Raw genomic sequence first — 22,587 nt, forward strand, 5'->3', positions numbered from 1 at the left:
TAAACGTCAGCGAGTCCATCACTTTCCCATCCCCGAAGCCAGCCAACTGCAGACGCTTATTTGCTTATTCATAAGCAAACATTAACTTAATTTCCATGCAGAGAGTCAGAGAGAGAGAAGGATATGCCAGGATATTCCAGGATATGCCGGGGCTGGTCGGGGCTGGGCCAAAACAAAAAGCTTTCGCGAAATGTGATTATCAGAGCGGGGGCTGAACAGCTGCCGACAGCTGCTAATATGGCTGGTTATGTGTGGGGGCTGGAGATCGCAGGACTCTTGCAGAACAATGGGCTGGCATGTTGGCAGAACTGGGTGAAATCCTGGCAGAAAACAAGAGCGCAGTTGGGCCAACAAGTTCATAAAAATAGTTCATTTTGTTCAACGATAAGTTGGCTTTCTGAACAGGACTCTCTTTAATTTCCAAAGGACATCATTTAAAATCCAGCTAAATATACTAGAAATCAAGTTAAACAACTGGCAGCCAAAACAGTTGAACATAAATAGGAAAGAGCGCTTACAGGATGCCAGGTCCTGACAATTGCCAGAGAACATGCAAAGTGCCTGCTGGAAGATGCACCATCTCGCGTGCAACGCTGCCAGTTGCAACACGGCAACACGGCAACCAAAACAGAAAGCAACAACGGCACTGCGTCAGTTGAGCAAATAAACAACATTCGCAGCGGGACTGGGAGCTCTGGAGGGGAAAAATGGATGGCAACATTTGCGGAGCAAACAGCGGGCAACGTCTATATAAATTTATAAGCGAAACACATGCAGCCTGTAATGTTTTCTGTGTGTTTAAGGATAAAGCGCCCAGCTCGGCGGCAGGGGCGTAGGTGGCAGGAATGCCGGATTCATTGTTCTGCCCCCGTTGGGGCACGCCCCTGCCGCAAACTGTGCCTGTACATAGAGGCCATTTTGTTAATATTTAATATCAAATAAAGGCATCGGCATTGGGAATGGAAAAGGACAACCCAGCCAGCAGTTGAGTTTTGAATAAAGAGTAGTCTGAGAGGTGTCCTGGGACGGGGCATCCATCACACTGACCACAGCAGACGAGACAGTCCTGTCACACACGGCGTATGAGCAACGTAGTCACTCATTAGCCGGGCTTTAAGAGGATGATTCCGGGCCTTGAGCCGCTGGGTTAAGACCCAATTACTACTCCAAATTACTGGCAGTTGTTCTTCCGCAAAACTTTCCTCTGCCGATGTGTGCGTGCCACCGAGTGTGGCACAAACGTGCCTTTGGCCCGACAGCCGCTTTAAGGCTTTTTAATAAACGTCATAATTTGCGTAAAGTTTTCCCATCGCCAGGTGTTGTCAAATTCGGTAGAAGTTGGCTCAAATGCGTGCCTGGGTTCTGGCCTTTAGTTTTTTATTGTTCGGGGCGAGTGCCCGGGGCTGCCACAGAATTTTGGCAAATTATCTTGGTAGTTGAGGACTAGTTTCGAGCAGGTTGTTAGCCAGAGCGCTTTAAGGTTAGACTTTAAAAAGCCATTACCTTGGCAGCTGGCAGTTGGCAGCCGGCGGGCTTAAAGCCACAAACAACTAACCAGAACAAGTGGCGGCTAAAAAGCGGGAAACAAAACCGTCTTGCATATCGCATGGACTTACTGGCCCTCCCGGGACTCATCTAAAATATACGAGATGGCCCCGCCGTCCCTGCTTTCTCCCGCTTTCCCTGCTTTCCCTGCTTTCCCTGCTTTCTCCCGCTTTCTCTCCCGCTTTTAATTTTTTGTTAACCGAAAGCAGCGCACTTTTGGGACAAATATCCGAGTAATATATGCACGTATTTATGTATTCATGTGCATGAGTGTGTGCATGAGTGTGTGTGGGGGTGGGGGCAGGATGTGTGGGCGGAAGCAACTTTTGGGCGTGACCAACCATATGGCTTGGAGCAAAAGACGGCGCAGGATGGACGAATGGCGGTTGCGAAAATGGAAAATGGTAAACAGCGGACAGAGATTACAGTCTAGCGCCCAAAGGAGCAGGCGAACTTTTACTTTGACATTTCACACACACCCTGCATTGGCGCACACATCCTGCCCTGCCTGCCCCGCCTGCCAGTGTGTGTGTGGGTATTTAAAACAAAGCACAAAAGGCAAAGCCCGATGCTTTGCTTTGACCGCCGAGGGCACTCGAACTGCATATGGGCCCTCCTGCCTTTTGTGGCCGCCCTCTGATTTTCCATTTCGCCGCCTGGCCTCCTCCCCCCTCCACCTCAATACTGTTTCCCATTTGTCTCGCTCCCGGGGTGTGTTCGCTTTTTAGGCACAAAAAATGGCAGCTCCACGCGCAACTAACACACAACAAACTTTGCCTCACACACACACACTCAGACACACATACCCGAACGCAGTCAAGAGAGGCGGTTCTCGATGCACGCTCACTTTGCTCCTGGCTCGCACTGGCATGCCGGCATTTTCTTTTCAGAGCTGAACTGAAATTCCTTTCAAAAAATCAACATTCAAATACGCAGCCAAGTAAAAGTGCGAGTGCAAAAGCACAATTTCCTCTTCAAATCTCCGCAGAGGAGCCATGCCCATGCCCTCCTCCCAATCCGGCCCCCCCATGTCCTTTATTTGTCCTGCAACTCTTACAGTGCAACCAGTTAGGTGAGGACTTTGATTTGTGGGCCTCGAAAGGGACATGGATTGGAAAAATGGAGGGCTTTTCAGGGGGCGGGCAAAAGTTTTAATTAACAAGAGTATCCTTTGGCAGGGTATTCAGCGAGTCCTTCCAATAAGTTGCTCCGGTTTATGGAGAAACTTTTAACAAATCTGGTCGTAGCGAGCATATGTTTATGAGAGCGCCTTGCGACCCGGCTTCTGGGCCATAATTTTGAGCAATTTGTTGAGTCGGGCCAGGGTCCTGCGCCGGGCTGTGTATAAAATTACTATAAATCCTTGCATTTTAGCTGCAAATAAACAAAGATTTGCAGCCGAAACAAAGCAGAAGGAGGCAGAATGGGAGCTGGCGGAGTGGGGCCAGGGCGAGTGCATGCAAAGTAGCGATTTAAGTTGCCGGAAGGAAGAGTGAGAGAAGGAGGAAGGGCCAAGAAATCCAGACCCAGACCCAGAGCCAGAGCCAGAGGCAGATCCTGGCCAGGAACTGTGCATGCTCCGGCATTTTAAATCAACATGTAAGCATTTAATGCGCCGCTCCAAAGCTGAAAAAGCGTAAAATTCCCCAAATGACCATAAATTTCTGTGTTTGGCATCGCAATTGTTGTTGCCGCCCTCTCTGCCCTTTGCCCTTTGCCCTTTCTCAGTCCCACTCTCTCCTCCATTGTTCTCCTCCCACTCGTTGGCGGAGAAATGGAGAAATGGAGAAAACTTCAACAAGCACTTGTAAAAATAAATGGCATTTTGGGTTATGTGCAATAATAAAATGGAAATTGTGCAAAAATATTGTCGCCTCGGCCGGGCAGGTGGAGGGGCCAGGAACTGGGAGGGATAAGCCCGGCTAACTGGGAACTATATAATGGCCGATGATGTACGTCCTGGTCCTGGTCCTGGCCGGGCTTAGACTCGGCACTGTGTTGACAGCGAATCTTTCGAGAAATTGTTTGGAAAAATATGAATGTGTGGCGGTTGCTCCCCACATCCTTTATCCCTCATCCTTTTCCGGCTGTTGTTTTAAATCCAGTTTTATGACGAGAATCAGTTTACTCGGAGGGGGCTTTTGGGAAATGGAAAATAAAAGAGATTAATTGATTTTTGGGGAAATCTATATTTTTCCATGGAAAATCCATAGAACTCTGATATGGCGGCTATTTTTTAGACGGTTATCTGCCCAGAGCCGGGTTAACTGCCCAATTATTTTACAAAATGGTTGAAGCTTTAAAGGGAAACTCCATCACAGGACTACCTTCTCTTAAAGGACACTCAGTCAACTGAATCCTGGCAACATATTTGACACGACGCTGATTCGAGCAAACTTTCTAATTTCACGCCCTCCTGACGTCCTGCCATCCTGGCATCCTGGCATATGCAAATGACTTGCTTATCAAATAAAGTATTTTTCGGGTCCTGCTGCAGGCTGGGGTTAAGGGTTGTGCCTGGGAAGGGGGACCTGGGGGTGGAACTCACCCAGAAAACATTGCGTGCGAAGTGGTACAACTGTGCGTATGCGCAATTTTCACATTGTTTCAATATCACGCATACGTTAAAGTGAGTGAGGAGGGCAGGATGAGGAGGTCCTGTGGCAGGAGGTACTCGTTTCGGTTTGTCGGTGCTCTCTGTTCGGTTTTGGGTTTCGGTTTTTCGCCTCCGGCAGTTCCAAGTATGCACAAGTAATGTGAGAAAATTAAATTTTTCGTGGCTCCCGCAAAAGTGTCGGTCTGTCTCTGTGTGCGAGTGTGTGTGTGTGCGGATTACACACACGTCTGCCATTTTGTGCTAAACAGTGCCCTCCCCCTTCCCCACTGGATGCCCGAAAAGGGGCGTGAAGAATAAAACTTAATTCAATCTGCCCCTCCCACTCCGCGCCTGCTGTTTAAGGAATATTTAATTAAATCCTGGCCCTGTTTTTGTTGTTGTTGCTGTCAGGCGACATTTGTTAATTGAAAGCGCCGCAGCAAGTGATTATCCTTCGAACTCGTCCTTTGATTTATGCGAAGACTTGCGGGCCTTTACAAGTCCTTTAACTTTAATATTTATGGCAGATAGTAGAAGGCGATTTAATTTCGGGCTGATTCCATTACTCGGCCAACCACGCACTTTACATAATTTACGGCCCCCCCCAAGACCTGCCCCCTCCCCTGACCCATTAACCGCATCAAGCTCCATTTGAGTTCAATCACAGCCGAGGGCCGTCCAGTGTCCGACGACCGGCTGCCATCGACTTGGTCGCCAAGTGACAGCCACAAAGCCACAGAAACCTTTTTGCCGTTCCTCCAAGCGTGACGCCAAATTGCAAATGTCAAACGCCACCCAACAACGCATGGATGGACATGGATATGTGTGTGATTGGAGGCTGGATGGAGGGGAGGGGCTTCTCTGGAAAAGCCACAAGCGTCGGAAACTTCCTCGCCCGAAAACTTGGACTAATTGCGGGGGCCGGGCTAGAAAAGCCACTGCCAATTAGCGCTCAGAGCTGCCTACTCCCGACTGGCCATACCCTCTAAAGGACAACAGTATCCTTTTCAATTTATTTTAATAAGAAGGATAATTCGCAGGCAAATGCCAAATTTAAACGTCAATAACCGTATTCGTTTGGCAAGCAATTTAATTTTGGAAATTATGCAAAAGGTCCTGACTCTCCGTCTCTGTCTCCGACAGCTCCTGTCGTCTCTGTCACTCTGTTGTTTTTGTCCAAGGATGCTTGAGGAGGAAGGATGCGAAGGAAATTCTAATGTAAATTTCATGCCAACACATAACAAAAATTCGGAGACAGGACAGGAAAGTGCAGAACTAACTCGAATGCCAAGCCATTTGATCTCTCCATCTCGCTCTCATGTGTGAGTGTCTGGCTGTGTGTGTGTGAGTGTGTGTGTGCACCGGAAATACTTGGCATGCCTCATTGGAGCTCGTTAGCTGACTTATTGCTAAACTCGGGCGAGGGGCTCCCTGTTGACAGCTCATGGCGGCACTTTCAATTGAAATAAATCCCCGCCGCCCCACAGAGCGAGAAAAAGGGGGCCAGAATTCGACAATTTGTTGCCACGCCCCTTGGAGGGGGAGGCCATTGATGCCTGAAGAGTCTGCCGACCAAAGGAACTGTCAATACTTGAGCCTTTTTACAGCTCATTCACAGCTCGGAGACTGCCTGCCCCCCGCCGAAGGTCCTGCGACTCATTTCTCATGACTCTTCCATTTCCTTGGCTCCCTCAGTCCTTTCGAGTGTTTTTCAAGTGGAGATTAGCAGGATTCCCATACCCATCCCATAACTTATAAGGAGGATGTGGCCCCCTTTTGTCCTTCGATTGGCAGGATCCTTTTTTCTCAAATCAAATTGTTTGGCAAATACCAACTCGATTTGAGATGTTTACAATGAGCAGGAAGCAGGGCAGTTTCATAAAAACACATCCTGTTTGTCCTTCGGAGACAGTTGCTAATTTATGATAATTGTAGCATACTTTTCAGAGCCAAAAAATAGAAAATGAAATGATTTGCACCTTTAAAGGACACCGGGGCTTGCAACAAAGTGGCAATCAACGCACGCACACTGTTGCAAACAAATTAGGACACGCACGAACGGACGGGCCACAAAAGCAATTTGATGAAGTCGAGACACACGCACACGAGAAGAGAAGCGAAAAGAAAAGCCAGAAAAATAGATCAAAGCCGGCGGACGTGAGTCCTTCGAAAGTTTCCCACAAGCGGCATAATAATAATTGAGTGGATGCCGCAACTAGTCCGAAAGGTGTACAAAATTACTAGCCGAAGATGCAAAGCAAGAGGGAAGGGGAGTAGTGGCGAGGAGGCCCATTACCCACAGATCCTGGGCTGACCGACGGGGCGTATACGTAATTTAAGCCGCTTTAAGCCCGGCCCGGAGCATTGCGAATGGCAACCGTAGCGAAATCTGTCCCTCATCTATTCCAGCACCAACACACGCACATCTGCTGCTAAGCTGCTGCACGCACATGAAATATCCTGCAAAAAGTCCTTGAGCACGGAACAAAAAAAGGAACAAGAAGAAATAAAAAGGAGGAGGGCCGGGGCCAGGGGTGAACTCGAACTGGCACTTAAGAGCGTCGATGTCATGTCGACACGAAGAATGGAGGAAGGTAAAAGGAGTGAGGATTACACTGAGCGAAGTCTAGTCAGATTTTGAGCCTAAGACTCAGCTAGAGTTGGCCCTTTTCTCTCAGTGTACCTGACGGCAGAGCCGAAAGCAGGCATCAAGTGTTGGCGGCGGCGCCTAAAGTAACTGTAGTCGGCAAATACCGCGAATCGGCGGGAGTGGGAGTGGGAGGCAAAGTGGGAGGCGGACGGAACCTGATAACTTCCACGGAAGAGAGAGAGATGGGAGGTGAGCAGCTGACTCTGTCCACAGTCTGCGACATGAAGTTAAGTGGCGTAAAGCGTGTACTTAATCGCTTAAAGCATTAGAATTTGAAATTGAATATCATAAAAGATATTCAAAAGTGCGGGCTCGAGAACAAGGCGAGAAAGAAAGGAGAAAGCAAGCAGAGCGAGGAGAGAGCGCTCAGCAAATAGTTGTAAACTGTTTCGATGGAAAGAGATAGCGCCTCCCAGAGAGACAGTAGCTGGGGAGTGGGTGGGAGGGAGGCAGGCACACTTGGCAAATAGTTGGGAGTTCGTGGGGAGTTTGAGGAGTTCCTGCGAATCGTAAAATGGTTTTAAGGTGGGACATAAAGTCTGCTGGGATGGGGGTGTCAGGACAGAGAGTCCTGGCGATAAACAAATTGTTGGGGAAGTAAATCTTTATCGCAATGGAATCAATTGCCGAGGCGATAATTTTTGTGGCCGAATCACTTTGTTTACTGGGCCACCCCTCGTAAAGTTCGAACATTGTGGCCGAACGGATGCCCTTTAAAGATTAGGCGAAATGCAAAGCCGCTAATAAGATTAGCAATTAGCGGAATATCAGTGATTTCGGGGAATTACATAACATATTTGTCCTCTTCAGCACTCTGCCCTGAATTATGGCCAAAATAATTACAATTGCTGTTCGGACGAGAGAACAATTGAAATGTTTCCAACTGTCCGGATTTATTTGAACATTTTGCAGCAAAAAGTTATAAATTGCAGTTGAATGGGGTGTGTAGGGGAGTGGCGAGTCGGGTGGGCCGAACGTCCGGGAGGGGCATTAAAAATGCATGACATTTTGACAATTGATGGCCCAAGGAATCGATAGCATCAAATATGCATTGGGGCTGCCTTGGCCCGACCATTTGCAATTTGCTTTTATCAACTTAATTTGATTTGAAGGGTGTTTGCAGAGGGTCCTGCGAGAGGGAGTGGAAGTGGGACTGGGAGTGGGAGTGGGAGTGGCAGGACTCTGCAACCATAATGAATCCTAGCTGGTTAAATTAGCAAGTCATTCAATTATTCAGCCCGAGGGGCTGGCCGAGAAAATAATGTCTACTCCGAAAGGAGACACACTGCCTGTCACACACACATCAGTCCAGTCTACAATACTATCCAGATCTCTATCCAGAATGCTCTCCCCGGTCCTCCTCTGCGGAGTAGTACTCCTGCTGCTGGCACAGCCCGGCAGGGGCTTCATCATCACCGTGGACGCCCACGAGACGGACTGCTTCTACGACAAGGCCAACGTGAGCGACAAGGTGACCATCACCTTCGAGGTGATGGAGGGCGGCTTCAAGGACATCGCCGTCAGCATCTCGGGGCCCAACTACGACAGCCTGCACCAGTCCGAGAAGGAGACCACCGGCAGCTTCACCTTCTCGGCCATGCAGGAGGGCCAGTACGAGCTCTGCTTCGACAACCAGTTCTCCACGATGACGCCCAAGGTGGTGATGTTCAAGTTCCAGGTGGCCCGGGCCCTCGACTACTATGTGGACCCCACCAAGCGCAAGGACGACGTCATCGAGCAGGCCAAGGCCCAGAGCATGATCAACGAGCTGTCGGGCAAGCTGGGCGCCGTCAAGATGGAGCAGGAGTACATGCACTTCCGCTACCGCGGCCACCTCGACGTCAGCGACAGCGTCCAGTTCCGGATCCTGGCCTGGTCCATCTTCGGTCCCTCCCTCCTGCTGGTGATGACTGTCCTGGAGATCATCTACATGAAGCGCTTCTTCGAGGTCAGGCGGGTGGTCTAACCCGGTGGACAAGTTGAATTAAACCGTTCGCCCTTAAAGACTTTCCAATCTTATCCAATTGACACTACAGCCCAGACTATAGCCAGACTTCCTTCCCCTCGATTTGTTGCATATTTCACGCTCCACAAGCCATAAAACTTTCATGGGCCTGGGGTCGGGGATCCGGCCAAGTACCTTCCCCGTGGAGTGCCGCCCGGCCCCTCATTGGATTAGAACTGGAAATTTATGATGCCTGCTGCTCACACATGACCGTCCTGGGCATCCATACGTACCAGTCGGGTCGGAAACTTATCATATTCATTCACAAGTCCTGCCCCCCATCCCCTCCCAGGCGAAACAAGGACAAAGTTTCCGCCTCTTATTTACGACAATGTCGCGTCAAGTTCATAAAGTAGCAAGTTTGCTAATATTTTTTTGTCTTCTGCCCCGGTTGTTGCATAATAAAACAAGAAAGGAAAGCTAACTTCGAGCGGAGCCGAAGTTTATATACCCTTGCAGTTCAGTCGCAGTCCGCTAGGTGGCGCCACGCATCTTATATTATTAGATATGTAGCGGATCGTATATAGTTGGCCGATCCTTATGAAATTTGGCATATCGAATTATTGTGCCAAAAGAGTAATCTGTACCAAATCCCATCTTTCTAACTTAAAAAACACCAAAGTTATGCCAATTTCGATCGTTCTATGACAGCTATAGGATATAGTCGGCCGATCCTTATGAAATTTTGCACACAAGATATTTTGGTCAAATATAACATGTATGGAAAGTCCCAACCCTCTAACTTAAAAAACACCAAAGTTATGGCATTTCCGATCAATCAGTTATATGGCAGCTATAGGATATAGTCGACCGATCCCGGCCGTTCCGACTTATATACTGCCTGCAAAGGAAAGAAGGGTGTGTGCAAAGTTTCAACTCGATAGCTTTAAAACTGAGAGACTAGTTTGCGTAGAAACGGACAGACGGACAGACGGACAGACGGACATGCTCATATCGACTCAGGAGGTGATCCTGATCAAGAATATATATACTTTATAGGGTCGGAGATGTCTCCTTCACTGCGTTGCACACTTTTGACCAAAATTATAATACCCTCTGCAAGGGTATAATGAAGCATGTCCTGCCAGCTCTCGAGACGCGCCAGCTGCCAGGACACCCGACCCGACTTGGCTCAGTATTGCTCCCCAGCGCCGAATGAAAGCAAGAGTTCCGGGGCAGGCAGCCAATGGAGCAGCAAGTAAATAAAGTTGCGAGGATGCAGAGTTGGCAAGGATGCAGGGAGGCATATCTATCAGTTTTATTTCGATTCTGCAATCGGCGATTTCTCCCTCGAGTGGCAGAGTTCCACTAATGTAGTATTGATTTTGCCCCATGCCCCATGATCCCTGCCACCACAACAGCCACTCAGCATTCCGACGCCCCATCATCTCTCGTCATTATCGCCTGCCAGGACCTCTCTGGCTTCAATTATGTTTTGCATCCTTCAGAGCTGTTCACTTAATTGCATCACTTGCAGGACTCGCCGAGGCCCCATGGCACTGTGGTTAGCCTTGGCTCCCTTTCAAGCTGAGAGCTGTGAGCTGTGACGGCTGGCCCGGGTTCAAATGTCCTTCTGCCCGCCCCCCTCTGCTGCTGCCATCGTGGCAATTCAAATTTCTATTATGTCGGGCCGAGTTGAAAGCAATGTAATGTTAATAAAATACTGCCACCAGCCCCAGTCCCCAGCTTCTAGCTCAACTATGAGGCAACAATGGCATCCTAGCAGCTGCCATGGCAACGTTACGTATACGCAACGTGGTGCGCCTTTGTCCTGCCTACGAGTATTTACCCACAACCCGGCAAACACACACCCACACACACACACTGGCTTGGCGGCAGGAGTTGTGTTATTTGACATTTATTTGCCACTTCCCCGCCCCTCGCCCCTTGCCTCTTGTCCCTTGCCCCTTTCCTCGCGAACCGCAGATCTGAACAGAAAGAAATTCCTGCTCCTTGATTTCGTTACTCGGCTATCTGAAATGTCCTGATCCGTGTGTCTCTTTTGGTGCCTGTGGAGTGGCGCACTTACCTCGCTTCTGTGGCGCCTGCATGGAGGAGGGGGACGGCGTCGCCAGGCCCTCTGCCACCAGCTGCAGGAGCAGGAGTCCCGCCACCCCCGCCATCAACAGGCGGCAGTGGGAAGACAGCCCTGATCCGGCGGCGGTGTGTCCTTTGTTCCGGCCCATCGTCAGCCCGGGACGACCGGCGGCAGTTGCACTGGATCCTTGACTTTGGTCTCGGTTTCGGTGTCGGTTTGGGTTTCGGTTACGGTTTCGGTTTTGATTCTGGTATTGGTATCCTGCGCCGTGGCGTTCTTGGCTCTGCCGCATCTCTGTTTCTCACTGCACTCTCACAATAGCACTGTTTCCTGCACTCCTCACTTATTTGTCCATTTCGCGGCACTCTGCTGGAAATAATTCGAAATTAGCGGCGAAAAAACGGCATGAATTATTAAAAAAAAACATCCACATCACAGTCCCATTCAGAGTCTGAAAATATTATCGTTATAGCCGCGTTTTAGGTCTGTTTTTGTTATTAATTAAAAACCAATTTATTAAAATTAAAAAACAATAATTGAATCGCAGTTCTTTCGCAATAATTTGGTGGCATATTTCGGTAATTCGGGGCGAGCTCCGATCATTAGTCATGTGGCAGGATGGAGTCCCTGGAGGCGTGGCGCTGGCAATCACTCTTCATTAGACGGGGCCAGCATGTCAAGGACTTTTCGAGGACGACCGCAGAAATTTCTCCTGGCATTCGCATTCTATTGCTCCTTCGCCGCTGTGTCCTTTTTGATAAATATCAAAAATTCACAGTTGCATTTCCATGGAAATTGGCAAAGCCGGAGACCAAAAAATGCCGAAAAAGGAATGCAGGGCGGAAACATTTTTTCTGGCAGCCAGGGAGCCAACTGCCAGGGAGGGGGCGGAGGAGCCAGGCCTGTGGAGCCTGAAAAATTGCAGCAATTAGTGGTGCCTGGAGGTCAACCAACCAGCGAGCCAAAATTGACACGGGGCCTGCTCCTGCCAACTGCCACCAGCCACTAGCCACCTGCCGGCCAAGAACCATGTGGCTGAAATGCCACTTTAAAGAGGGTCCTGTTTGTCCTGGCTCCTGATGGCAGAATTATTGCTTTATTTATTCGCTTAATGCAACTTATTGCCTCTCGGATTGAAAAAAATTGGCGATTCGAGTTTATGCGACTCCTCTTAATTGCCCGAAAGATGCATTTATCTGTCCCGGGCCATTGGCTTTTATGTTTCATTCATAAATCGATGGCGTTATTCCGATGATGGATGCCTGCTTGGGTGGCTGTGGCCAGCCAGCCAGCCAGCCAGCCATCCGCACATCCGAAGGACTCGCCAGATCCCTCCAGCACGCCAATGGTTGGGGGCTCCGGTTTTTATTGCACCTCTAGGCGCATTCAATTATTTATGCAAACGCTCCGCAACAAAAACCCAGGTCCTGGGGAGCTGGCAATAAAAATCAAAATCGGCCCAAATTCGGCAGCGGCATATGGCGCAAAAAGGACGAAAAGAGACGGGCCGTCCGCCCGAACAAAAACAAAAGCCAGCCGAGGGAAACATACACAAAAATAAATTCGAGGATGGGAAGGACTAGCTGGGGTGAGGAAGGGGGAGCCTGATGGCCATTGACGGATGTGGCACACGTTTCCGTTTTTATTTGTTGTATTTTTTTGATTTTTTTATTTTTTTTTTGCGGCGACGGCACTGCATAAAAATCACGTAGCCGCCATGGAGTCACGCAGGCCAGCGCACGGCACTCTGAATTTAATATTTAATCCTGCCGAAGGACATCAATTGCAATTACAAAGCTGCGGATCACGCACCACGAAGGTATCACTTTTCTGGCGTTTCTGTCGTTTCTGGCGAACGAATCACAGCAAGCTCCGAACCGTAGCTGGTGACTTCTGCAGACGAACTAAGCGCGGACAGGACCAGGACTAGGACCTCGACCAGGACCAGGACGAAGCGAAACGACTGCTGAGCTCGGCTAACTGGCAGCGAGCCGAACCACCCCCGATGGAATCCACGAAGAAAGTGAATGAAAGTGAAGCTGCTTTCGCATCCGTGAGATACGCGCGAGAGCGAATCGGTTATGTCGATTGCGGAGAGAGCGCGAAAGCTCTGATTTGTGGCGCTCTCTCCACTCGACACTCTCAGTCCCCCCGACCATCTGACTTTTGTTTACGCTTTGTCAGCTGTTCGCAGCTCTGCAGCTCCACGTGGCTGCTGCGGAGCGGACAACAAAAACAAAGTCCTTGTTTTGATTCTCCATTATGTAAGCCCGAAACGGTGTAACGGTAAAAACTGCGTAAACTTTGAATGGGGAGATGCACTGAGAAAAAATAGGATTCTGACTTGTATTTTATTATTATTTCTAACATAGTCCTGCTAGCTGGGACAACACTTAGGAAAATCAGAACAATAAACTCGCCTTTAAAATCGCCTTTAATTCATAAAAATTACCCATCCCCTTGGAGGGTAGTGGTCACCGCCAAGGGCGCTCCTTTGCGTGGACAGCTGGTGACGACCTTTGCATGCCAATTAGATTGGGGATCGCAACAAACTCGGCAACTGGGACACGGACCGATGCGCTCCACTGCGGAGGTCCAGCCACCCCCCTCGCATGTCACACCACCCACTGTAACCTTTAAGTATAACGGTAATGGTCGAATTTTAAGATGGCGCGAAAGAAACGGGAGGTCCTTTTTTATGGCCATCAGCTTCAGGTGCAGGCTGTGTCGTGGCCGTCGTACCTGGTCCCGCCGCTGCTCTCTTTATTTTCTCATTTCCTGGCCCGTCTTCAAGGATGTGCGCAGGTGTCGGGAACAGAGGTTGGGCCACTAAAAAAATACACAAGTCCGGGAGTGTCCCTTTTTCCTTTGCTTAATTCTCGTTTTATGTTTTGACACCGTTTGGTAAAGTTTTCAACGGTTCTCCTCCGCTCCTGTGTGTGCCAGTGACACTTACAAGTTTGCCTCTTGTTGCCGTTGACATTTTTATACATCATCTGTCCTGCGGAAAAAGGACACCCCATCCCTTCCCATCCCATCCCCTCGCACCACATCCTTTCTCCTGGCTCTTACATTTTTATTTAATTTTAGCCTCTGTCTTTTTGCCCGAAATGCCAGCGTAAAGTTTTTGTTGGCCCATAAAGGCAAGTGCCTCGGCTTTCAGTTTTATTTTATGAGGAGCATACGGCCGGATACGGATACTGCGGATTGGCCCGCCGTAAGTGTAAAAAGGCGGACTCGCTTTGATCAATATTTAATTTCCATCAAAGGGATTCGATATCAAAGCCGCCCCTGATTGGCTCTATAATTCACACACGCTCGTAAAATATTAACAAAATCGCTACACAATTGATTCAAATGACACGAAACTGTTCGATGAACATTTACAAAAATGATTACAAATTAATTACAGTTCGGAACGGCCGCAGGCTGCCGCAAAGCCACCCGCAGTTGTGATTTATGTGCCCCATGTTGCACCAACGCAGGTGAGGGCAGGAATCATAGTCCTCGCAGGGGGCCCACTGCCTCTGGCCACTGCATCGAACACATAATAAATATTTATGCAGACAGTTGTGCCTGTTTTTGCACAGTAATTGCACACACACACACACACACACACTCCGACACACTCACACTGCCAGGACGAGGTCCTGGGAAAATTTGTGTTTGCAGAGATTATTAAAGTTATTTTCTTTGGGCCACTCCCGCCGGTTTCTTTGCCTCGGCAGCCTTTGTTTATGTTTACACACATGAATGTATAAATTACGAAGCCTGGTTTTTGTAAACAATGCGAGTTGCCCTGCGGGCTCCGCCTCCTACGCCTTCTGCCTCCTCCGCCAGGACCACCCACGTCCCTGGGCCACATTTAAATATTTGCGCTTGGAATTATTTTCGCCGGCATAAAGTGTGGCCAGGTAGACATTTAACAAAGTCAAACAGAAGTTGCCACCGCTTGTTGCCTCACTCCCAGTCCTGCCACTCCTGCTACTCGTCTGGGCGCCATTATTCTATCCCTCCTTGAAGGACCTCCCGCTCCCCGGCAGGCCATTGAGAATTTTAATTAAATTTAAATGAAGATTTATAGCACATCCCAGCCCCGGCTCCCCCAGGGGCTGCCTGACTCCTGACTCCTGACCTTCAATTGTCCTTCGATTAGGCCCCAATCGAAGGCACTAATCATAGAGTCCTTGAATGTTTGGCTCTGAAGCGATTATCAGCTTTATTCGAATATTTCACACACTTTTCACACTCCCACAGGACACACACTCCCCCTCTCAGAACACCTTCCGCTCCCGGGCCGCGGGGGGCGGCGTGGAAGACGTGGTCGGGGGCGTGGTCCCAGCGCCACTGTCCGTCTCATAGGCCACCCCCCGGACCGCGGGACGCGGCCGGATGATGACGAAGTGGCAGACAAGGTTGGGATCCACCACCAGGACCGCCGCGCTGTTGTCGAAGATGTTGCAGTAGTTGGGCGCCGAGAAAATGGTCACCAGCTGGCGGTTCGCGAAGAACTCGTAGCCGTCCTCCACCACCTGGTGGGCGCGGACGATCAGGTTGAAGTTGTTCTGCGCCAGGAAGCCCTCGACGATCATCGGGCCGAAGGTGAAGCTGACGCCCCGATCGTTCGCCGCCCAAGCCCCGACATGCTCGTCCGGATCCGACCAGAGCAGGTCGCAGAGCAGGCCGTCGCTGGGCACCTCGGTGGGCCGCTTGATCCTCCGGATGTCGTCCAGGTTCTTCAGGTCCGGGCTCAGGCCGCCGTGCACGCAGAACATGCGATCCGCCACGACGGCCGCCACCGGCATGCAGTCGTAGCAGTCGACGAAGGCCCTCCACAACTTGATGGTGTAGCGGCGCTTGCACTCGTCGAAGAACCCGTAGACCCGGTTGACGTCCGCGGACTCGTGGTTGCCCCTCAGCAGGAAGAAGGTCTCCGGGTAGCGCAGCTTGTAGGCCAGCAGCAGGGTCAGGGTCTCTATGGAGTTCTCGCCCCGGTCCACGTAGTCGCCCAGGAACAGGTAGTTGGCCGTGGGCGGGAAGCCGCACTGCTGGAAGATCCTCAGCAGGTCCCGGAACTGGCCGTGCAGGTCGCCGCATATCTTCACCGGCGCCCTCAGCTCCAGGAGCATCGGCTGGGCCAGGAAGAGGGCTCTGGACGCATTGCAGACGTAGATCAAGGTGGCCTCCGTGAGATTCCCGACCCGGCGACCGCTCGCCGCCAGGCTCCTCAGCTGCTGGATGATGCCCTCCAGGTGGGCTATGCGCTGCTTCTCCTCCTTCTCCTCCCGCCCCTTGGCGGACTCCCTGCCTAACGAAATGGAAGTCGAGCGTCGGGACATTTACTTAATTTTAATTACTAATTTTTTTTATTTTTACTTTAGGAAGTGTCTGAATTTTGAGTGTATGGGTTCGCAAAAAAGTGCCTACTGTTTCTGACATTTTATAACTTTTTTAAGAAAGTTTTTTATTTCAAATATGTTGGGAATTAAGGACTTCAAGGACATATACCTTTAACCTCCTTGGAGCCATTATACTTCTAATTCACTTACTTATGAAAAAGGACTTGCGACTTGTCTGTCTTTGGACCATTGATGAGTGATTTTTATATATTTCAGGTCTGAAAGGACATTCTAGTGTAGAAATCATGGACGTTCAACGATCAGGTCATTAAGGAATATTATTCCAGGGAAGAAGAAGTCCTAACTGCCATCTACCTTAATCTTTTTCCGCTTTAAAATTTAACTTAAAAGTAAACAGTTCACTTCAGTTCCCAACTGAATGGCTCGAATAGCTTTACCCGCCATTAGTTTCTCACATTTCTTCTACTTGGATTCGAGAAAGCTTGCCTCGCTCTTAGTCCTTTTGACCCCCTGACCCTCTGACCCCCTGACCCCTTGACCATTTCAATTATCAGACACTTGGCATAAATTTTCCGAAAACAAAAAACCTTCAAATGGACGCGCTCGATAACAGGGGAGAAAGCGCCGCAAAGTCGCTTGTTTACTCGCTGTTGACCCTTGAACCCCCGGCTCCTGGCTCCTGGCTCCCAGTACCCAGCACCCGGAACCTGCCACCCAACACCCTCCACCCGACACCCCTTTCGGGTTTGGTCACAAATGGCGGACCCAGCTGCATTTTGGCCACTCGTAATCCCGATTCCGAGAGCTTCCTGCACTTGTAATGCGGCTTAAAGGAGAGTGACAGGGGCGGGGAGGAAGGAGCGTTTTTATGGACCCCATTCAGGGACATCCAGGGCTTTATATCCTCCCCCTTGGTGGCGAAAAAAAGGAATCCTTTCCGACCCCCTTTTCGGCGCGCATTTTGAATACATTTTTGAATCAGTGTTGACGCTGTTTACTTTTTATGTCACTCGCTTTTTTAACTTTTTTTGAAGCCCGGCTCCGTCTTGTGGCGCCTCCCCGTTTTTGGGTTTTATGCGATTTGTGTACTTCCGGCTTTAGTGGCTCTGCGGAGGGACTACGGGACAGGACTCATGTGTGTTCTAGCCCTCGGTCTGGCGACCAAAACCACTGGCAACTTTCGAGCCCCCACACCCATCTGCCCCTGAATGTATTTAATTGCGAGCGGCGCTCAAATAGGATTTGTGCATTGTTTTCTGTGGTGGATTTAATGCATCCTGTAGTCTGAAGCCTCCCTGCATCCTCCCTGTAGCCATCCTGTAGCCTGTGTAAGCCCAACCACACCCACCCACCCTTCAGCCGCCTGCTTTCCACTTTGTTTGCATTTTTTTCTCCGCTCCCATTTGGGATCTATTTTAATGTCAGTTTAATTCAATGCCCAGGCGGTTCTATTGCAGGACTCAGGACTAGGGGAGGGAGGAGAGTCCCTAGTGCGGCAAATGTAATTAAATTGTGGCCAAAGTGGGATAATCCTCTTCATTCTCCTTTTTTCTACGCGGAATAGATACTTGATTCATTTTATTCCGCCACCTACATGCATGTCCTTCTCGGTTTGATGGAAGCTGGCAAAGAGGATTTCAGAGTATTATTTATTCCGATTTTAATAGTGGGTTTATTTTTTAGAAAAATCATGCTTCCAAAAAGGAAAATCATTGAAAGAATCCCCACTTTATTGGTAAAGTCCCTGAGGACCAAGCCCCGAGCAGCTTTCGAGCATCTGAAGGCGCTTGGCTTATTTCCGTTTCCGCCCACTGCCATATTCTCGGAGAATCGGAGCACTTGCCTTTTTTTTTAGCTCAGGAGTGCAGTTTCCAAGTCACAGAAAGTCACAGAAAGTATGAAAAAAGCAGAGGTCACGCCTGAATTTGGAAAAGGGGAGAGACTGTGTGGTTGGGTCAGCTGTTCTGGTGCTTTTGTTGCGGTCTTCCCATTGTGTCGCCGGAAATATTCAATTTTCCATTTTCATTTCGCTGGCCAGCAAAAATTGGCAAGCGAAAACAAAGGACGCTGCCAGGACGAAGCCGGGGCAGTCCTGCTAAGCGCATCGAGTGGCCCGAGGAGGTGGAAACAGAGCCGAGGAGAATGAATGAAAGAAATCAATTCAATTATTACTTTTCCCGCTCCACATAGACAGACTGCCCAGCTGTGGCCTGTCCGGAATTGTTAAGGTGCAGCATAACGCTGCCCTGTCAGTGGGACTTAATCCTAATGAAACGTGCAACATGATTTCCCAGTTGCAGCCACAATATAGATGCTGGACGAGGCAGCCTTGTTGTCATCTTAACACAATTAAGCGCTCGGCCAGTCGGGGGCAAGTATAAATTTATTGAAATATTATTTATGACGTTGGACATGGCTGGAAGCCGGCCCTAATCCTCGTTACTTACCAACTGGGGCTGCCCAGGACCCCTGCCGTCTGGGGCGGGCCTTCGTCTCAGTTATCGTTATCGTTTGTTTTGGCCATTTTACAGGGTCATTAGCTGCTGGCCATGACGATGATGGCCCAGGACGAGGCTCTCCAGCTGAGGCCCGAAAACCGCAATAGAATTTTATTCAAGAATGGCCATAAGCCGGCCAAGGTACTGTTACCGTTCCATTAGTAGAAGGTTGAAAATGAAGGTAAAGTTTTCCTTGCCCTCCTCTCCCTACTCCTCCTATTGGAGGCCCGAACGAGAGCCCGTCAAGTTGTCATTCGAGCCATACTCCGACGGCTCGCTGATGGCCGAAAGCCACACTTGGCCACTCATTAAATGGCCCGAAGCCCGAAGATCGTGGCTGCTTTATTCCGGGGACAGGAGCCTGTTTTAATTAAAATTTTAATTTAATTCCTCGCTATATTTTTGTACAGGAGACGGGGGGCAGACATCAAGTGGCCGAAATTAAAATCTGCAGCAAACACTCAAGAGGAGGGAAGGAGGGGAACAGAACTGCAAACTACATAAGTGACAAAAATTACGCATACGCACTGTGGCACGGCTGCGAAAATAACACGTATAATGAGAGCAACCAGGGCGCAATATATTGAAGTGTCTGTGTGTGAGTGGTAGTGTGTGCGAGGGTGTGTGTGTGCTGGGTGCTCATTAACACTTTGTGGAGTGGTGTGGGACACGCTTCAAGTTTGTTTTTTGAGTGGAGAATGTGAGCTGAAAGATGAGCTCAGAAAGCGAGGCAGGAGAGACAGAAGAGACAGAGGAGACAGGACGAGCGTGTGTGAACAGTAAATCACTGAAAATAGCTGGAAAAATAAATTCCACAAGGATTCAGTGAGACATAGACGTAGCTATCGGGCCCATACATTCTCTGGCTCCTGCCGTTCTCGGCCTCACTTTTCAGCTCACTTCACGCCTGCTGTCTGGGGTACAGTGAGTGCTCCGTAAGTGGGACAGTAAATAAAATGATTCCAAAGATGGTGCAAAGATGGAGGATCAACTGTAGCAGGCCCACAGAAAGGATTGCCTACTTTCGGGCTGACATTTAACAGTCGCCTGACACATGCAAGGCACAGGACTCCGCCGTGCGATATCCTCTTGCCAGTCACTTGACGGTGACGAGCCTGTGGATAAGACGCCGTCGGCTGAGCCTGGAAATCAGGATGAGCCGGCACAAGGATGTTAGGAGGGCCTGCAGCGCCACAAGCGGGCGGATAATGATGTCCTGCCCGCAATCCACTTGCAGTCATTGGGCACGCGGCGTATGAGTAATGTACGGCGTTAGTTAGTTCGTTTGCTTTTCCAGGCTGCGGGCCAAGTGTCTGCCTCTCTCTTTCTAACTCACTCTCTATCTCTTTCTCTCTCTCTGTCTCTGTCTCTCTGACTCTGTCTCTGTCTTGGGCAAAAGAATGATGCAACTTCCAGGCCACAATTTACCATTTTAATGGCCTTGGCAGACGGACCGGCGGACAGGGCACTGCCGTTTCAATGATGCACTTAGAACTCAGCCGTCTCTGTCTCTGCTTTACTCTGTCCGTCTCTTTCTCTGGTTGCATGTGAAAAATTTAGAGTAAAGCACCTCATTAAATTGAAAAATGTCTACAATTTGCAGGACATTATGTCCTTGGCTAATGCATGCCTGCAGGCAGGAGCTAGTAAGAGTGTCCTGTGCCCTACAAATTGTTTAACTTACCGACTTTTAAATCTCTCTCGGACGAATCGAGTTCAATCCTTAACAGGCTGACAAGGACACTCGCACGCATCCTGCGCCCAAGTATAAATTTGCCGTGTTAATGCAATTTTAAGCTGCTTTATTAATGATTTTCTCTCTGGTTTACCTTTCAGCTCTCCGATTGCCGCAGTGGCAGTGGGCTGGAAGCAAGGATAACTGGGCAAGGATATAATTTTATCCTTGCTAGATAACTAGCTCCGGAGATGAACTAGTTCTGAAGAACTGGTGCCCCTGTTTTCATGTTGCGAGACCCACTGTGCCTATAAGTCGCCATAAAGCAAAAGTTATTGGTGCAAAAATCCTCAGCGCCAGGGATTTTTTACATTTCGTCCTTGTGTTTGTATGTATGGGCTTATCCGTGTACGTGCTGGTGTGTATGTGGGCTGGGAAAACATTTGTGTCAATGCATCGATAACCCGAGAACAAGAACGAAAACAACAACAGCACAGGATCAGAGGGGCCACTGCGATGTGGACTGCGATGAAGCGAAGGACGAGGGTGGCGTGGAGGGAGGAAGGACCTGCAACCGGAGTCAGAGTCTCAGTCGGAGTGGGAAAGCTTCTGCATTTACTCGCATGCATTATTGAGCATTAACCTCATTTCACGCAGTCAATTTACGGCATTAAACTCTCGTCTGGCCGGATCTGCTCGGCTCTGGCGTAAGGATTTAACGAGCTGTCAGGACACCAGTTATCCCGCCTCTGGCACCCCACCCACTAGGCCAGTCTCTGCTCGCCCAGCCACCAAGGACGATGATGATTTTACAAAACTAATTCGATTTTGATTAGCCTGAAAAGCCCGGCCCTCGAAGATTTCCCGATGCTCCTGCCCTGGACTTAACAGTTATCGAAAGTAGCTTAGCTTACCGTTAGCCGATAATGAGCGACAAGGACGGGCAGAGACCAGCCGGGGAGAGCCCAAGAAATTGAAAACACTTGAGGTGCAAGTGGCGCAAATAACGGGACTAAATAAGCTCATAAAAGACCGAAGAGAGAGAGAGAGGCTCCTTGGACTCTCTCCTCGTTGTGTTTGCATTCCGTAATTGGATAATTAAAGGAATGCCGGAGCCACAGAGAACAAAAACCAGAGCGCCGAGAAGAAAGAAATAATAAAATAGAATCTCCGGAGAAAGAGACAGACAATGAAATTAAGACGCACACGGAGGAGGAGGAGGAGGAGGAGGTCCTCCAGGAGGAGGCGACTGACAACAAGCACGTGGTCGCCGTCCTCTAGTGTGTTTGGGCCCTCGGAGGCTATTAAAAGCGTCTAAACGTTGGCTAAAAACGCCAGTATAACTCACCCTTCCGCCGGAGGAGAAAGTGTGAAGAAGAGGGGCGAGCGAGAGAGAGAGAGAGGCTCCGCTTAAGTAGCCCAGCCAGCTGTCCTGCTAGCGGCGCGAAAAAAGCAGGTCCTGGAAGAAAAATACTCCTCGAACACATACATTATGCAAGCTGCTTTTCTATTGTCTCACTTACTTAATTTCCCGGCGAAAAGTGGGAAGAGTGTGAGCGATAAGAGGGCTAAGAACCAGGAACAGCTGTGGCCCGACAAAGGTCCCAGCACGTGTCCTCTTCTAAGGCTCTTTTCTGGTGTATTTTAACCGAAAAGGATGCTTATAACAGGTGGCTGTGAAAGAATCCGTTTTTAAGGACTCGCGCCAGGACTTACTTCATATTAAATACAAAACCACATCCTAGTAATGCCCTGTTTACGCCCCATAACCTCTACATCCTCGCCATTGCACCCTGCTCCTTTAATTGCCACGGAATAGAGATGGGTGGAAAAATCCAACTGGCTCCAGGCTAATGGCCAATTGCCCTGGCAACATCATATGGCTGCGCTTAATGGCCATGGTCAACACCCCAGCTGACAGTACCCTCGGTGCGAGAAGGGTAGAGGTCAGGGCACGGCAGGGCAGGGTCACTGATACGGATATGACAATTGCAGGTCCATAACCTGCAGCGATTTGGTCTGAGTTCGGTTCGAAAGCAATTAAGCTATCTTTGTGTACTCTTGCCAGGACACAGCAATTGCCATCATCATCAATCATCCTTTAGCGGCGAAGATGAGGATAAAACGCTACGCCGTGTCCTGGCCAGGATCGGAGCAACACCTCGCCTTGGTTGCATAATTCTGGGAAAATGGGAAATGGGAAAACTTTGACTTTGGCGC

At 49.5% G+C, this 22,587-nt stretch overlaps 2 protein-coding genes and 1 long non-coding RNA gene across 4 annotated transcripts; 1 reads left to right on the plus strand and 2 right to left on the minus strand.

The window, feature by feature from the left end:
* The first annotated feature begins 8,049 nt into the window (after positions 1-8,049).
* On the plus strand, positions 8,050-8,795 carry LOC6496124 (transmembrane emp24 domain-containing protein 2). Its single transcript, XM_001960241.4, has one exon. It carries the CDS (start codon positions 8,053-8,055, stop codon positions 8,755-8,757), a length of 705 nt encoding a protein of 234 aa, XP_001960277.2. The 5' UTR covers positions 8,050-8,052; the 3' UTR covers positions 8,758-8,795.
* Positions 8,796-11,167: 2,372 nt separating this feature from the next.
* Positions 11,168-12,855, minus strand: LOC116654702. Of its 2 annotated transcripts, none has more exons than XR_004309876.1 (2): positions 12,647-12,855; positions 11,168-11,200 (listed from the first exon to the last, which is right to left on the minus strand). It is a non-coding gene; the product is annotated as an uncharacterized LOC116654702 (long non-coding RNA). The 2 variants fall into 2 exon arrangements; XR_006507208.1 differs by having other exon boundaries at positions 11,168-11,203.
* Positions 12,856-15,021: 2,166 nt separating this feature from the next.
* LOC6494465 (serine/threonine-protein phosphatase PP1) lies at positions 15,022-16,260 on the minus strand. Its single transcript, XM_001960242.3, has one exon. It carries the CDS (start codon positions 16,171-16,173, stop codon positions 15,109-15,111), a length of 1,065 nt encoding a protein of 354 aa, XP_001960278.1. The 5' UTR covers positions 16,174-16,260; the 3' UTR covers positions 15,022-15,108.
* Between the last annotated feature and the right edge of the window lie 6,327 nt (positions 16,261-22,587).

This window comes from Drosophila ananassae, chromosome 3L (assembly GCF_017639315.1).
Source record: "Drosophila ananassae strain 14024-0371.13 chromosome 3L, ASM1763931v2, whole genome shotgun sequence".
Taxonomy (NCBI): domain Eukaryota; kingdom Metazoa; phylum Arthropoda; class Insecta; order Diptera; family Drosophilidae; genus Drosophila; species Drosophila ananassae.